The following is a 16,085-nucleotide window of genomic DNA, read 5'->3' as shown; positions in this document are numbered from 1 at the left end:
AGGGCCGAGGCGGCCGCCGCCGCGCTGCTCACTTGCTGCGAGGCCGCCGGGCTGCGGGAGGTAAGAGCGCCGCCGCCGGGGCTCGCTGCGCGGGGGCCGAGCCGAGCGCGGCCTCTCTCGCACCCCTCCTGTTTTATTGTTACTTATTTTATTTATTTTTTTCTTTACCCCCCGCTCCCCCCCGTGGCGAGGTTTGGGCCTGGGCTCGCAGAACCGCGGCTGCGGAGGCCGGTGGAGGTGGTGGCGGTGGCGGCGTGCTTGCAGGGCTCTCGGAAGGAGGAGAGACTTGTGCTCCACCTGCTTTTGCGGTCGGCTGCTGCCGTGTGCCTCCAAGCCATGCCTGCCCCGCGTTATCAGCTGCAAAATCCAGAGTGGATGCGGTCCCCTCTGGGAGCTTCTCTCTCTCTCTCTCTTTTTTTTTTTTTTTTTTTTTCCCTAGCGCACCTGGGTGCGATGGAGAGCTGTGCAGTGTGCTTGTTTCTCGGTTTTGCAATTCAGAACCGCAGAAGATGGTTTAAACGTGCTGGACTCGATCTTGCAAAACCTTCCTGAATAGGAGGGTCAGTTAGGTGTGGGTGCCAAATAGTTTGGACGGGGCCTTGCTGCCCGCTTCCTGGAGCCAGGAGAACCAAGCTGGTCCTGTGCCTCGGAAAGGGTCAAGCTGTGCACGGTGGTGGCTCTGTTGACAGAGAGGGCTGGCTGGGAGGAGGCTGTCCCTCCTGGGCCAAGTGGAGTAGTGATCCTGGCTCTCCTGGCACAGYTTATTTTCTCCCCTTGTAGGGAAGGAGAAAAGCTAGTTTGCCTGTGCTGCTGAGATGCTTGCAGACGGGTCCAAAAGCAGAGTGGGTGGCTCGGAGGGGTCCTACCTTTTCCACTGGGCTTGTGAAGTGGTGAAGAAGAGGGTGCTGAGAAGCTGCCAGAAGTGTTGAGGGCTTGAAAAATATCACACGGCCCTGTGTTGCTCTCATGTGTGAATGCACCTGGGGGATATTTGCACTTGGGTTTTTTTTGTGTGTGTTATTGCTAAATTATTTTTTTCCATAGGTTCTGGATCAGCAGTGGGGAAGGGGAGATTTGGAAGTGGGCTGCAGGTGGGAGTAGTGTCTGATGCCTGAGATACAGGGAGAGCTGAATATTGCAGGTTGCGTTGGCTCTCATAAGCTCTCTGAGTGCCCAGAGAAGTATTTCAGGTGGCAGCCCTTTTCCTTCCTGCTTTGACTCTTGCATGCCGATGCAGACATGGTGCGGAGCGGCCCCAGCACACGTGCTGGCCGGCTGAAGGGGTGGGTGGTAGCGTGCAAGAGCATTGTATGCAGCTGACACAAAATGTAATTTTAGCTCTCTTCACAAGTTTATAGGTTATTTGGCTGTCTATAGAGAGCACTAAGTATATTTTTAGGAATAAAAAAATCTGAGTTTGTCCATTGCTCTCCCCCCCATGCCTCCTGACTAATCTGGGTGGGAATCAGAGCTCAGGTTACAACAGCTAATCCCAGACTATAGACAGCCTGGCCTCCTAATGCTGTAATCTCTGAATATAGCCGTGGCGGCAGCTCCTCCCCCCATTACGGCTTTGAGCCTGGGAGGCCGTATCAGTTTCAGATTTTATTGCTGCGCTGGGGATGCGAAAGGACGCAGGCACGCAGGCAGAGCCAGGCGGATGGATGCACGTGCGCACCGGTGGACCCACGCGGAGAGCGGAGGGATGGAGGCAGGCTAAGGCTTGGGCTAGGCATCATCTGCGTTCAGTAAGATTCCCCAGGGTGGTTAATTAGCGAGCAGCCGGGAAGACGTTGCTCTCTCTGAGCCGCTGTCCCGGGCCGGGCAGCCACGGTGCTCCAAGCAGGTGGCCGCAGCATGCCGTTCGGTGTGAGTCCCCAGCATCCAGGGGTTTTCTGCCACCCTGTTGCTGCCTCCGCGTCGCACTGCTCGCTCTTGCTGCCTCCCGGTTGTCGTCGGTGGTCTGACACCACGCAGCCAGTCAGAGCCGAGTTTCTTCTCAGTTACAGGATGCAGCAGAGGTCTGGCAGGGGGTGGTCGCAGCCCTGTCCTGGTAGTTAGCTTGAATTGGGCTCTCCAGAAGTGAAAAGAACTCGTTTCCCTTTCAAGTTGGAAGGCCTTCCCAGGGGGTGCCTAGGGCCCTCCAGGCTCTCATGTTGCTGCACTTCTCCCCTCAGCTGAGTGGCCTCAAAAGACGTGTACAGTGAGGATGAGGAGAAAAGACTTGTGATCACATGTCTCCAGGAGCTGAGCTTTAAACTGAGTGACTGAAGAACAGGAGACATGCTGTCAGCAGGAAGGGGGGGGAACTCGGTCTTGGAGGTGGGCTGCCGTGGCTGTATGCTTAGTGTCAGCTGCAGCTGTAATGTTTGGAGCCCAAATGATGGCGAGCAGGGAGCAGATTCCCCTTTTGCTTGCAGCCCGCTCGCCAAGGACAGGCCTGTGATGAAAACCTGGGGACTTGCTGTGTTTCCTSTGCAAACACCATGCTCCTGTTTGAGTGCAGCCCCTGGGCTGCAGTCCTGGTAGGAAGATTCAGGTTGAGAGCCCTGTGCAGGGCTGTGGCAGACACACATTTAAGGCTGTCTTGTTTTAACTGAGCAGTTTAGCCTCCTTGGGCTGACTAGTGTGATTTTTATCAGTGCCGATGACCTCAGACAGCAAGCAGGGCTTTTGGCTGCCTTTGGTGCCTGGCTTGTAGGTGGAGTGCACGGAGTGGAAAGAGGAGTGGGGTCAGTTGTTCTAGCTGAGGGGCCTGTCCTGAGGTGTGTGCACATAGGAGGGTTGGTAAAAATGGTCGTTGGTCCTCCAGACGGTGGAGAACCTGGGCTTAAGCACGCATCCCAAGGAGCTGGATGAGGGCAGCGTACTGTCACTTCTGAGTTTGAGAGCCCTCCTGCTGTGCCCGCATCAAGTGCATGTTTCAGGGAGTTTGAAGGTGGCCTGCAACTCTGCAGAGGCAGGATCTGTCCTTATGTTCTGCATAGAGATGAGTTTAATTGCTCTTCCTCCTCCTGAGGTTGGTGGCCCTCGTTACGAGAGGGAGATTCATCTATGTGAAGTCAGACAGATGTTACTCTCTGGGCTCCTCTTTAGTCAGTGGGGTATCTTTAGGCAGAGTCTGAACTTGAATCAGATGACTTTTAGAGATTCCCGTTTCTCTCTGTTGGCTATAGGGGGAGACTGGTGACTAGCTCAGATGTAGCCCTCCAAAGTTTGTTGGGGTGAAACTCCATCAAGAAACACCCTGAGCTGTCCTCCTGTACCCAGGGGAACGGGGGTTACTGCATGCTGCCGTGTAAAGTTCTTTTTTTTTTATCTCTGCTGATGGATTAATCCTCTCTCTCCCTCTGATGCAGGTCTGCTGCTGCTGTGATGTTGGCCAGGGGTCTGATCGTATGTTCTGCAGGGTTTTCAGTTAGCTGCATGGATCAGGCTGCTGGACAAAAAGGAGGCCTCTGCCTCCTTGCTGTGCTGTCTCCTACGTTGTAGACAGCGCTGGGGGCAGTGGGACGAGCACATGCGCAATCTCTGATCTCCACGCAGGGTGGTGTGCTCTGTTGCTGGAGTTCCTTCTTGGGAACATCACAAGTGACACCCTCTTCGTTGCACTAGGCAGGGCAGGTTGCACCTGAGTCTGGATTTAAATAGCATAGTGTGGGCCATGCCCAGATCTGATGGAAACCAGCAGCGGGTGAGGGGGGAGGCAGCTTTCTAAATAAGAGCCTTTAGGTTTTTGTTAGTTGTCACCATCTACTCACTTGTTCCTTGGCACGTCTGTTTTTTCTGCTCTGCGTTTATGGGGGGAGAAGCTAGCGTTGCTTCGACTCTATTGAAGCAAGAGGCGAGGTGCGGTAGTCTTAGTAAAATAGGTGGTTAATTTGGTTTGATTCTCAACCTTGCTTTTCAGCCTTCCAGCAGGATGAAAGCCTGGAAGGCTGTATGAATTTGAAACGATAAGCTAGATCTCCTCATGGGGCCAATTTGGGCCCTGTTTGTGGAGAGATTTGATCTTTCTTGGATGTATGCGTGTCCCTCCCCACTGTTAGTGCCACCGACTTCCCCTCTGTGGGGACAATAGGACCTTGAATCCTCTTCTGTAATCTTCCGCCACCCCTTATCTCCCTTCTCTTCCTTAGCTTGTGTCTTTGGCAAAGCCTGTACTGTGGCAGGCAGGAAGGGTTGGAGCTCTGGGAAGAGCCAATTATGTAAATGGTGCACTGAGAGGTGCTGTGTAAACGAATGGCCCTTTTCTGAAGTTTGAGCCTGCCAGAGGCAGCAGAAGATTGTGTCTAGGCTGGGCAGAGCAGAGGTTTGCATGGCCCAGTAGCCTGTCCCCCATGGGATGCAAGAAGAGGATGCTTAGTGCAGAAACACGCATAAACTGTTCCTTGTTTTGCCGTCTCCTTCATGCTCCAACAGTTTGCAGTGGAGAAGTCGGCAGCGTGATGAAATCTGAGGGCAGCAGAGTTTTCCGTACGAGTTTCCTTGATGTAGGCAGCCCTGCAAGCCCTGCTGAAACTTGCAGTGCACCCAAGAGATTCTTTAGGGAGGAGAGATCGTGGGATTGAGGACATTCAGGAGTACAGACAGCCATGTAAGTACTTCCCTTGTGCTTTTCTTGGCTTGGCACACTCCAGCCATTTATTTGCTCAAATCAACATTGCCCCCCAGGGCAGAAGCAGAAAGTGGAAGGACGATATGAGTTGTACGGTTTGCCTCTAATTGGATGGGCTGTGTTAGGGGAGTGGAGAAGAACAAGGTTCCTGGCCACAGTTCAGGATGTTAGAAGTGTCCAAAGAATTTTATACCCTAAGGAGGGGAAGAGAAAAGAGAAATGCAAACTGAAACTGTCTGCTAACAAGGGCAATGAGTGAGGAATGCTCTTCCTGACAGATCCCTTGCATATGGTATCCCTTGATGGCTTGCTCAGACTGTCCTCCTTGTAATAACCGTTCCAGTGGCCAGACAGCAGATTAGGAGAAGAACTACTTGGAATAACTGAGCTAGGAGAAGGGAAAGACTGACAGAGCGCTGCAATATCTGTGCTAGTTTGTTCAACTGCCTGTGTTGGAAGAGAGGCAGCTGCTGTGCAGTTCCTGGAGCTGCGGATATGTTTTTTGCAGTTCTCAAGGCTATTCTGAGATCTGCAGGTGGAACGAGCCCGTGCCAGGCTCATTGGTCCAAAATTGCTGGACCAAGGTAGCGCTCCCTGTGATGGGCTGGGAGCCTTGCTCTTCCTTTGCTTTAGCTGGAGCATCCAGTTGGATTGCAGAACACTGTGTGTTACTTTGGGGAAAATGGGTCGGGTCTTTCAATGCTGAAACAGGAGCTCAGCTGAAGTGGAGGTGTGACCCCTTGGTGTTGGATACCGCGTGTCCAGGGATGTAGCGCTGCTACCAGCCTGCCTCTTGCTCCGGGCTGTAGCCGCGCAGATTTTCAGCTCCAGAAGTTCTTAGCTTGGCTGAAGCATGCCATTCTTGGGCCAAGATGGCAGGTGCTGAATAGGGGCCCCCGAGAGTGGCGAGGTGCTGCTGTGGGTGGCATCGTAGGCCCCACGGTGGGGGAGGATCCCAGCGGGGAGAGGGGGCCTTTTACACCTCCCCAAAAGCACAATGGTAATTAACAGTCAGGCTTTTGGGTTTTGTGCGAGCCCTGTCCTCCTTTTGGGGCCCTTCCTTCTGCTGGCAGGGAATGAAACAAGTAGCCCTTTGCTTTGTCCACTGTCTGCCAATGGAAACAGGAGTTGAAGAGGCAGGAAAGCAGATTTAAAAAAGAAGGGGAGGAGGAGAAGTGGTTTGTGTTGAGCCAGCTGTGATGGGGGAGTATTTTGTAAATAAAATCTCATCTTAAAAAGAAAACTTAAACMCAGCAGATATACTCAGCAGTCAGGCTCTGATTTTTTGCAGTGCTATGTGATAATCGTTAAACACAGGGGACGCTTTGTAAAGTAGAATTGGGGCGGGAGGAGGATGGAGCAGGATTTCAATTTGAAATTGGACAAGGGTACAAAGCCCCTTAGTTCCCCATGTCTGCTGAATGCAGCTGGAGCTGGACTTGACAAGATGCTTACCAGAGCTTGTGGTAAATGTTTTACGGTACTGTGTATCAACCAGATTGATTCTACTATGCTTGAAGGAGTGCAGATAAAACGGCTTAAAGATTCCCCTGCTGAAAGCGATAGTATCATTTATGCTGGAGAAGATGGATTTAGTTGCCTGATGTTTATTTGGCCACGGTGTACTTTGCGGATTTCACACGCGAGGACGATAGCCAACCTGATGATGTAAGGCATGAGCTGTAATAATAATAATAATAAAAAAAAAAGCACAGAAAGCTAATGTTGTATCTCTCTTGTTGCCCAGATGAGTTTTGTTATGTGTCTTTTCATTTGCTGTTGGTGGTGGTGTTTTTTTTCTCCGTAGATCTCTTTAATGGAAAGTTCTTTACAGGAATACAGCATCACCAAAACAGCGCGTCCGATGTTTGGAGTCCTCTTGGCAGATTGCATGCACGTGCTGTTACACAGATCGGAGATAGAAATATCGCTGCTAACTCAGGTCTTTTCTTCTGATTCTATTTTGTCTGTAGGTCACTTGAATTCTGAACTAAGTGAACATGAGTGCCCTTGATTTGGCTTCCGTCCTTGATTTTCTGGAAATGGCCAACTTCACAGAGATCAACTGGACGTGCCACAATGGTGACTGCATCACAGTCGATACAACGGCATGCCCCGGCACACTTAACAAGAGCGCCCTACTCTACACCCTGTCCTTCTTCTACATTTTTATCTTTGTCATAGGGCTGGTGGCCAACTCTGTTGTGGTGTGGGTCAATCTCCAAGCCAAAATGACTGGCTATGAAACCCACCTCTACATCTTTAACTTGGCTATTGCTGATCTGTGTGTCGTCATCACCCTTCCAGTTTGGGTTGTCTCCCTTGTCCAGCATAACCAGTGGCACATGGGAGAAATTACGTGCAAGATAACTCACCTCATATTTTCCATCAACTTATACGGAAGCATCTTCTTCCTGGCATGTATGAGTGTGGACCGTTATCTCTCCGTTGCCTATTTCACCAATTCCAGTAATCGCAAGAAGAAGATAATACGCCGCTGCATCTGCATCTTAGTGTGGCTTCTGGCCTTCAGTGCCTCTCTCCCAGACACCTATTATCTTAAGACTGTCGCTTCCAACAATGAAACCTACTGCCGTCCCGTGTATCCAGAAGAGAGCTTTAAAGAGTGGCTGATTGGCATGGAGCTCATCTCCGTTGTGTTGGGCTTCCTTATCCCTTTTCCCATCATTGCTCTCTTTTACTTCCTCCTTGCGAAGAGCATCTCTGCCTCCAGTGACCAAGAGAGGAAGAGCAATGGGAAGATCATTTTCTCCTATGTTGTTGTGTTTCTTGTCTGCTGGCTACCTTACCACGCAGCTGTCCTTCTTGACATCTTCTATAGTCTTCATTTCATACCCTTCAGTTGTCAAATGGAGAACTTCCTGTATGCCACTCTTCACATCACTCAGTGCTTCTCTCTAGTCCATTGCTGCGTCAACCCCATCCTGTACAGCTTCATTAACCGCAACTACAGATATGAGCTCATGAAAGCTTTTATTTTCAAGTACTCGGCCAAAACTGGTCTCACTAAACTTATTGATGCTTCCAGAGTGTCAGAAGCAGAGTACTCTGCTCTGGAGCAAAATACCAAATGACTGCAATTCCATAAAGACACTGCTTTGACTTAATCTCTTTTTTTCTTTTCTCTGTGCTTGTTATGAACGGGGCATGAGTTACAGCCTACAAAAGAGAAATAGCAAACTAATTTAAGAGTGGAATCGGGCGCTAAATGGAAGTGGTACCAAAACCAAGCATTTTGTTGGTGTGTTTTGTTTTATCTCCTGCTAGCTCAGTCTGGACTTCTCAACACTGCTATGCAAATAAATGGAAGAAACTTTCTAGCAAACGAAGCCATTGTGTACCGTAGATAACATGCATTTGCAAGATAAGCTTTTTCTTCCATGTGTAGATTCCCTCTTGGTCTCATTGTATATGTTATATATATAGTGTGTTGTATTTAAAAGCTCAAGACTTTATTTTCTGGCAATTGGTGTACCTTATACAATTGTATTTGAAAGTTAAAATATATTTTTATCATGTATTTGAAGAATATTGCTGATGAGTGTATTCAGAGTGTTGTAGTCTGAGTGTTAGATTGCTGTTTGGTTTTAACTGTCCTAGGTAAGAGGATGGCGATAAATACAGTATGGAAGTGCTCTCTTCTGTGCATCCTCCTTGGCTGGCACACTTTATTGACCATAGCTCCATATGGTGGTTGTACCCATGTCTGGAGCATAAAATGTGTTTATTGTAGAATAGTTACTGTCATGTTAAAATTAACAGTATTGTAAGAGTTGTTAACTCCTACATCGTGCTTCACAAAGCTGTATCCATATATGCAGAATGAATGATATTACTTCTGAGAGTTGTCTCTATTTGTAAGTTATTTTTGTAAAATAAAGAGCTGGAAAAACTATATATGCTAGTGATTTAAGCTGTGTCCCACCCTCTCCTCAGAAAAAAGTYAAAAAGAAGAAAACACAGGGCTGCATTCTGTCCTTCCTTTGATGTAGCAGTGAACAGGTCAGTTGTTGGTTGCGCTTTCACCGTCTATGTCGATGGCAGGCACAAAAGCACTGAATGTGGCACGTGAGATGAGACTAGTGAGTGGTATGAGGGGGAAGAGGTGGGAGGAATGGGTCTGTGCGAGAATGGCTTGAGTGAGCATGGTCTGGGAAGGTAAAGCCGATGGATTTTTAAGGTAAAAGCTGTTGGGAAGGATGAAAGGTCGTGTCTCCRGCTTAGGCATCAACACCGGGAACAAAAAAACGGGTGCACACAAATGGTAAGGAGGTTTGGTCTAATCTGTATTCAGTCCTTTGTAGTTTTTACTTGTGATGGTATTCAGAGGTGARCAGTCCTAAAAGCGTTAAATCCATTTTTGTCTATTCCTCTCTTTGCTATGGTTTGCACTGAATTTGCAATGTYGTATCGTCAAAGCACGGGGCAAGATTCAGCTGGTGCTGTGCATTTGAAGTAGATCTTCTTTAAGCCAGTGAAGCACTTGTGTTGTGGTCATCTTCGTCCCCGGACAAGGTAACTGGTGTTAGATCAGTGATGTCTCACAGCCTGACGCTGACTTGCTATTGCTGTTTTGTGTCTTTGCAACTCCTGCACAGTGATAACTGCTTTGCTGTGAAGATTACACTTAGGTTCCTGTTACAAACACAACGTGCCCTCATCCCTCTGAAATCCCAACAACCAAACAGTTTTTGGAATGAATATAGTTTGCCTTTTTCTGTCTGTGATGTTACGGTTGTCTCAAAAGAAGATCTGAAAAATAAAAAATAAATGATTGCCAGAGCTGCAAAGGTGTTTTTAAAAAGCATCTCGTGTTGGAGGAGCCTGTTGCAGAGAAGGGCTTTTGCYGGTCTGCCAGCGTATTTAAAACAATGTTGCTATACAGCTCTGTGCAGACACTTCCTAGAAAAGATGCTTATTTGACTTCTGAGATTCCCGTAAGCCTTTCTTACAGTGCTTTAAAGAAAGTGCTTCTTCATGCTGATAATTAAAATTGGAGGCACTCTGTTAATGCTGAGAAATATGTCCGTTGCCTTGCCTGGCCCCAGACCCATCCCAGGGTCCTTGAGTCCTCACAGTCAGTGCTGGTTACTGCTTTTCATCATCCCGCTCTGTTGTGCTGAGGAGTGCAGGCAATATGTTTCCACGCAGATGTTTATAGCAACATAACTCAACTGAAATCCCGTCTCAGGGTAGTATGTTTGCATGCGATGCTGTGGCCAGTTTGGAGATTTGAGTTGGCTTGGAGCCTCTATTTCAGAAGTTCTCAACTTCCTTTTTTCTGCAGTTGGCTACTTTGCAATGGAGCCTCAGTTCTGGAGATTCCAGTTAGTGTTGAGTGTCAGGGAGGTCCTGCAGGCCTGTTGCATAGGCCAGACAGACAAAGCCTCTAGGCCTCTTCCGTGGAGAGTTGAATCAGAGAAGAGTGATRCCTTTTCCAAAAGCAGGGTTGGGCTGGGAGGCTGGGTGAAAGTTGAGACCGTGACCCTTGCGATAAGCAGCTGTAGCATAGCAGGCTTGGGTCCTCTCCAGCTCCTCAAAAGGGAAGGCCTGAGGCTAACCACCCTGCTTGTCTCCTCAGCCCTTGAAAGGGCAGGCAGAGCTGTGACACAAGGTCACCCTGCTCATCGGCACTTGGGTATGGGAAAGGTGTACGAATCTGCCCAAGGGAGGTGCTCTCCAGGGAGCAGTACCAGTGGGATCAAACAGAGAGGTCTAGAAGGGGAAAAACTGTGATATCTTATTAGATTAGTTCAGACAGAAAGAATGTGACCTGCYGTAATGTTTTGTGGTCACATTGCTGCAGGGAGAAAGGGGAAAGGGAGGGAGGTCAAACCTGCTGTGGGAGAAATACTCCCCCACACCACATCTTCCCAAGCCTTAAGGTGCTGCTGTGGCTCTGTGTTACYGGAGGGCCTTCCTGGGTGGGCAGCAGTCTCATGGGTGCTGTGACTCCCACACTGGAGAGGCATCTCTGAATTCCCTAGAAGCCTTGTAAGACTGATGAGGGCGGCCAAGACTCCTCCCGTTTTGCTTGAGCATCTGGTGTCTTCCAGCACAGAGGCAGAACTCACACGTTGCCTTTCATGTGCATAACGTTAAGGAAGTCATAACTCAATGAGCAGCTTCCCAGGCGGACTCCTCAGAAACCAGCTTGCTACAGCCAAGGAGGGCCTTTCCAGGCAATAGACATGTTCACTTGCTCATTTTTGGAGACAGTCTTTGCAAGGTTCTGCTACCCCCTCCAAAGGACTGAGCTGATCACAGCTCTCCCCACCCCTTCAGGCTCCCACAGCCACGTGAGTGTGGACTTGCTAGCGTGGGTTGCATTAGCCCTGGTGGGGAGGCAGGTGGCCCAAGTCTGGCATTGGAGGTGAGCAACCCTAAAGTGGCCGTGACTCTGCAAAGAGGGATGGCAGCGAACAGGTTAGATGGGAAGTCAGGGAAGGTAAAACTTTATAAAAGGAGAGGACCAGATTTGTCTGTTGCTGCGTATCTTTGACTCAGAATCGTTTTATCTGGAAAATTACCCTCAAAACTTTGGTGGAAACATGAGCACAAATGAGGGAGGAAAAAAAAAGTTTTAGTGGGTTTGCCTTGTGCTGTGTGTGGCATAGTGTCCCAGCTGGCGTTTGCACTGAGACTGAAAAGGTTTGGGGCACCTTGGAGTGTGGCATGAAGAAGAATTTATTAGCAAGTAACAGGTGAGTGAAAGCAGGTATACTGCGGTAGAAGTGACTGTGACTTGTCATAGTTGATGTGGTGGCTGCTGTACCTGCATTTGACCCCATGTCCCCTTCCTGGAGCTGGGGATATTACTGAGGGTCTCTGCCTCCTCCTGCCATCCATGCAGGACGGCAGCCTGGGTGAACGACCAGTGACCTGATTCCCAGGAGTGCCTGTGCCCAGGAATCGCTCTCATACCTCTGGCAGCTACAGGTGTATGACGCTCAGGGCCTCGTTTTCCAAAGAGGTCGAGTTCACTGTGAAAGAGCCTCCGTGGAAAAATGAATAAAAATCAAATGTAACGTGTCATAGTCCGTGTTGGAGTAAGTCCCCCCTGCTTAACTGTTTGACTTTAAGGCAGAAAGGATTCCAGTGCTGTGAGATTGCATGTGCCTCGGAGGCAGGCACTGAGCAAATAAAAATACATCTGCTCTATGAAAGAGGATTTTTTTTTTTTAATAGAAAGTCCAGTCCTGTTTTATTGTTACTCAAACAGATTTCTTTTTATGAGCCATAAATGACATTCAGGTGTAGCACAGTGACTTTAAATCAGATCCTCTGGCAACCATCTAGATAATGTGTCGTAAGAAGCGCCTAACACACTAACTGGCCTGTTTCTCCTTTGGCTAATTCATGGTTTCAATGCTGCTGACTTTAGATAGTAGCCTTTGATGAGTTCACTGAGCATAAAAGCCATTTAAAGTTACTTAGAAGCAAGAAATAACTCAGCTGTGAGCAATATTGAAGCACGTGTCCATGGCAGCGCTGCCAAAGCCAGATCTTACTCTGTCTCGGAGAGCCGCTTGATGAGGCGAGTGGGACTGGTACTAGGGGCTGTGTGAATTGGCGCTTAGCCCCATGCAGGGTGTGACGCAGAGGCAGCGCGTGAAGCACAAGCAGGGATGGATACCGGGAGGTTAGTCTTATTTACTCGTATCTTGGGGTGGAGGAAGCCCAGGAAATGCTTCTAGCTCCACTTCTCTGTTACATTGCGTGGCTAAAGAGCTTCTGAGCCAGAATCTGCTGATTTATACCCTGGAGTTAAAGCAGGATAATGCTGCTGAGTCAAAGGGTGCTATCCAGGATTTATAGAGGTTTTTATAAGTAGGATCAGGAATTGTAGCAATAATCCTGTGCAAATGTATGTGTGTGCATACGCGTGCGTCAGCATCATTAATGCAATGTAATACCCAGCCTACAACAAGACAGAAAGATGTAATAATGATAACAAAACAGATGATAGTGCTGTGAACTTGGTTTTGCTAAAGGACTTGCGTTACATGGTTATGATATGATTTAAACTAGGCTTACAAAGATCCTGTGATTGATAATCCAGCTCTAAGCCTAAAGCATGCAGCCAACATTTCTAACACCGGCTGTTGTGCAAAGAATACTTTTCCTTCCAGTTCAGGAGTTGCTCTCTGGCCGCGGTTCACTTTTTTTAGTTCTTCTATTAATTAGAAGGTTTCGATCTGTTTGCTTTTCAAGGATTATGTGGAATATGTGCAACGGCCTTCATCCTGTAAATGTTATAACTTTGTAGTACCCATATATCAACATCCCAGCGATGCTGTGAATCCATTCAGTCCTGCGGCTGAAGTATTTCAGAGTCAGTCTCCACCTCAAAGCCGTGGTTACAAATCCCACTGCCGTTTCATTGAAGGAGCAGAGCATGAAGAATACAGAGATCTGAAAAGCTGATGCTAGATTACGAAATAAGAAGGATGGCCACTAGCCACGGCCAGAAGCAAGGGGAAGAAACAGAAGCCTCAGGCATGAACACTTGCTTTGAGCTAGCCTTCTCCAAAGGATCCCATGGGGAGCTCCGGTTTTGTTCCACCCAGGGGCCCAAGCCTGGCAGACGTTTCAGTATGAGGGTTTTAGCAGACAAGCATTGCTGTCTTCAGCGCGTCATGATAGAGGAACAGCTCGCTGAAGGCAGATTTTGATGCTCTCCCCGTAGTACCTTTGGAAAGCAACCAGTGCTGGAGTGGGGCGCAGCACGCAGGAGCGAGCACCTCAGAACAAGGCCGTGCTGGCTATTTACCTTTTCAGATAGGCTTATGTCTTTTAAAAGAATACAGGGAAACCAACCAGATCCTTTGCAGATGCAGGTGGGCTTAGCTCCAGTGCAAACTGTGTGATCAACGCAACTGAACAGATCCACTTCAGCAGAGGATCTGGGCTGCTACGTGTCATACAGGTTTTGACACTGGCTGGTTTTTAGCCAGCTTTAATGATGGATGTTTTTACCTCTACTCTGTAGGTTAGTGTGGGGAAAAACACAACACGATCGTGTTTGCTGTCTGTACAGTGCTGTATCCAGACTAAAGAAAAAGTTAAGTTGCATTTTAACAGAACAACACTGAGAACAGCAAAGGTCAGGAAACTTTTAAGTAGGGTCACCCTATCGATTGCAACAGTGAAAGGACTGACATCAAATACTTTACCATGAAAAGCTGAAAGGAAGTAAATTCAGCATGATATATTGAAACCTAAGTCTCTTTCATATGTCAGATGCTCTGCAACATAGCAGGTTTACTGTTCAAGCTGAGATATGTTGCCTTGCCAACATACATTCTGAGTTATCCAAGCACATTTAATGTTTTTGCAGTAGTGACTTTTCCCTTTTTTGGGGGGCASTTTTCTTTTTCTTTTCAAAAATTGTTGCAGAAGATTTCAGACCTACCTAGGAAATGACCTTAATCAATTTAGTTCCACCGATGAGTATGAAAACTCAGATCTTTCTTCTTGCTTTCGCTAAACATTGTCTTGGTTGCATTGAGTAGGGTGACCAAGTCACAGCTTGATAGAAAGTGCGTTTTGTTTGAGGTTTTTTTACTCATCCAAGTGGCAGATATGTTTTGTCCAGAAGGATTGACGTGACTGACAAGTGTTTTGAATTTCTAAACTCTAAAGTCTCCAAATGCATGAAAAGCGAATGACACACACACAAAAATGTAAATCTTTGGAAAACAAGCACCAACTAAACAAAAAAAAAAAAAAAAAAAAAAAACAGTTCAGCAAAAGGGTGACAGATGCTGCATTCTTTTTCTTTTTTTTTTTTTTTCCTTTTTAATAAGTCAGTGTTTCTGGGCCACCTACAGGCGCATTTATATGTCCTGCAGTGGGGAATCTGGATACATAATAAGCCCGAGTGGCAGTCACTGTAAGTCAGAGTGGATCTATATGCATCTCAGCATTATAGCTGTTAATCACCACCGGCTGGCAAGGATCATTCCTGTCGGTTCTGTATTGATCAAAACAACACCGTGGGCTTTCATCAAATGGATACCTGACAGTTAAACATCATTATTTAGCATTTGGGTTGCAGTAGTCCCAAGAGAATGAAACCATTGAGCAGGGCTACGCAACCAGTTGAGTGGCAGTTCCTAACTCAAGGAGTTAGGGTTCCTGCATGATCCAAACCAGTGCTGTTGGATCCCCAGGAACCAGGGCAGGAGTGCAGAATGAATGATTTTCTCTTTGCTCTGTGGTGGGGATTCATGTGGAGGAAAAGCGACCTCTCCCGTCTCACTGCTCTGCATCATGCTCCTGTATGCTGGTGAGGTAAGCGGTTGTGGGTTGAGGGGYGTAGACCTGAGGTCCTGCTGCTGTAGGACCTCAAACCAGTTATTGYCCCTGCCTCTGTTTTTATCTTTTTGTATGCTCTACCAATATTTATTTCTCAGTGTGTGGCTATAAGGCCATAAAGGAAAGTGAGTATAACCGGTGTTACAGACACACTAACTCCTGGATGTGGGCTGTGACTTTACTAAGTAGCTCATAAGTGCTTTGCAGCATGGCCAAAGTCCCTCTTGGCTCTATCTTCCCATGCAACCTTGCTCTGTAAAACCAATATGGGATGAAAGGTAGGATGCACTGAGGATACCAAGCTCTTGARAGACTAGCCCTGAGCTCTTTAACCTAGCCATCTTGTTTGCTGGCTTGAATTTCAAGGTTGCCTTGTTGCTTTGGTGGGCGGCATTTTTATGAAGAGAGAGGCGATGGAAAGAAAAGTTTCTCTTCTCATTTCCCTTCCTGTCTGGCCTGGTGAATGCGGTGTTTTTGGTTGAGGGGTTTGGAGGAGCAAGGGAGGCAGTCAGTTGGAAACGTCGATTCTGCAAGCTCTCAACAATCACTGGCTGCTGCTTCCTCTTGGTTCAGCTCCACTGGTTCATCATGGGCCTGAAGTGGTTGCTTTAATGGGAAGTTGGCTGGCAAAGGAGGATCTATACCTTCCCTTTGCAGTGAATCGATAAAAAGCGGGAGGGTTTTGGATTCCTTCTTCCTGGAGAGAATGGCCCTCATTGTAAGTCTGGAGAATAAAATAGCAAAGGGAGAGAGAGAAAGGGGCTTTTTGCCATGCATGCTTTAGCTCTCTTGGATAGGAGACAGTTTTCCTCTGCATGTCTCAGCCACGTTTGGATTTGGTATTACTAGAAGCTTTCTAAACCTCACCTGACTATTGTGTTTTTCTGTGGAGGTGACCGCCAGACATTGTTTGTACAATTAAATTATGGAAGGAGGGTGACTGCTGGAGCCTAGGGGACTGCTGAGAAAGGAGAAGAGGGGGACATTTTGTGAGAAAAACATTGGTAGCCTCAACAGCTTCCTTTTGTGAGCTGTTCTCTGGGCCCTGTCTCTGGTTCTGTTCATCTGCGGCTGCGCAGCTGAACCGAATCCATCCATCTGCCTGTTGGCCCAGGGTCCCGCTGCT

General features: G+C 47.9%; 1 protein-coding gene across 2 annotated transcripts; it reads left to right on the top strand.

The window, feature by feature from the left end:
- Window positions 1-8,534, top strand: ACKR3 (atypical chemokine receptor 3). Of its 2 annotated transcripts, none has more exons than XM_085307460.1 (2): window positions 1-60; window positions 6,592-8,534. In XM_085307460.1, the coding sequence occupies exon 2, from the start codon at window positions 6,619-6,621 to the stop codon at window positions 7,711-7,713; it is 1,095 nt and encodes a 364-aa protein (XP_085163586.1). In that variant the 5' UTR covers window positions 1-60; window positions 6,592-6,618; the 3' UTR covers window positions 7,714-8,534. The 2 variants fall into 2 exon arrangements, with proteins under 2 accessions (XP_085163586.1, XP_085163587.1); XM_085307461.1 differs by lacking the exon at window positions 1-60 and adding an exon at window positions 5,417-6,286.
- Window positions 8,535-16,085: the final 7,551 nt, after the last annotated feature.

The sequence above is a fragment of the Rhea americana genome, unplaced genomic scaffold (genome assembly GCF_003343005.1).
Source record: "Rhea americana isolate MKP2758 unplaced genomic scaffold, rheAme1 scaffold_259, whole genome shotgun sequence".
In the NCBI taxonomy this organism is placed as follows: domain Eukaryota; kingdom Metazoa; phylum Chordata; class Aves; order Rheiformes; family Rheidae; genus Rhea; species Rhea americana.
The sequence above is the reverse complement of the archived record's forward strand: the minus strand, read 5'-3'. Positions and strand labels throughout refer to the sequence as shown.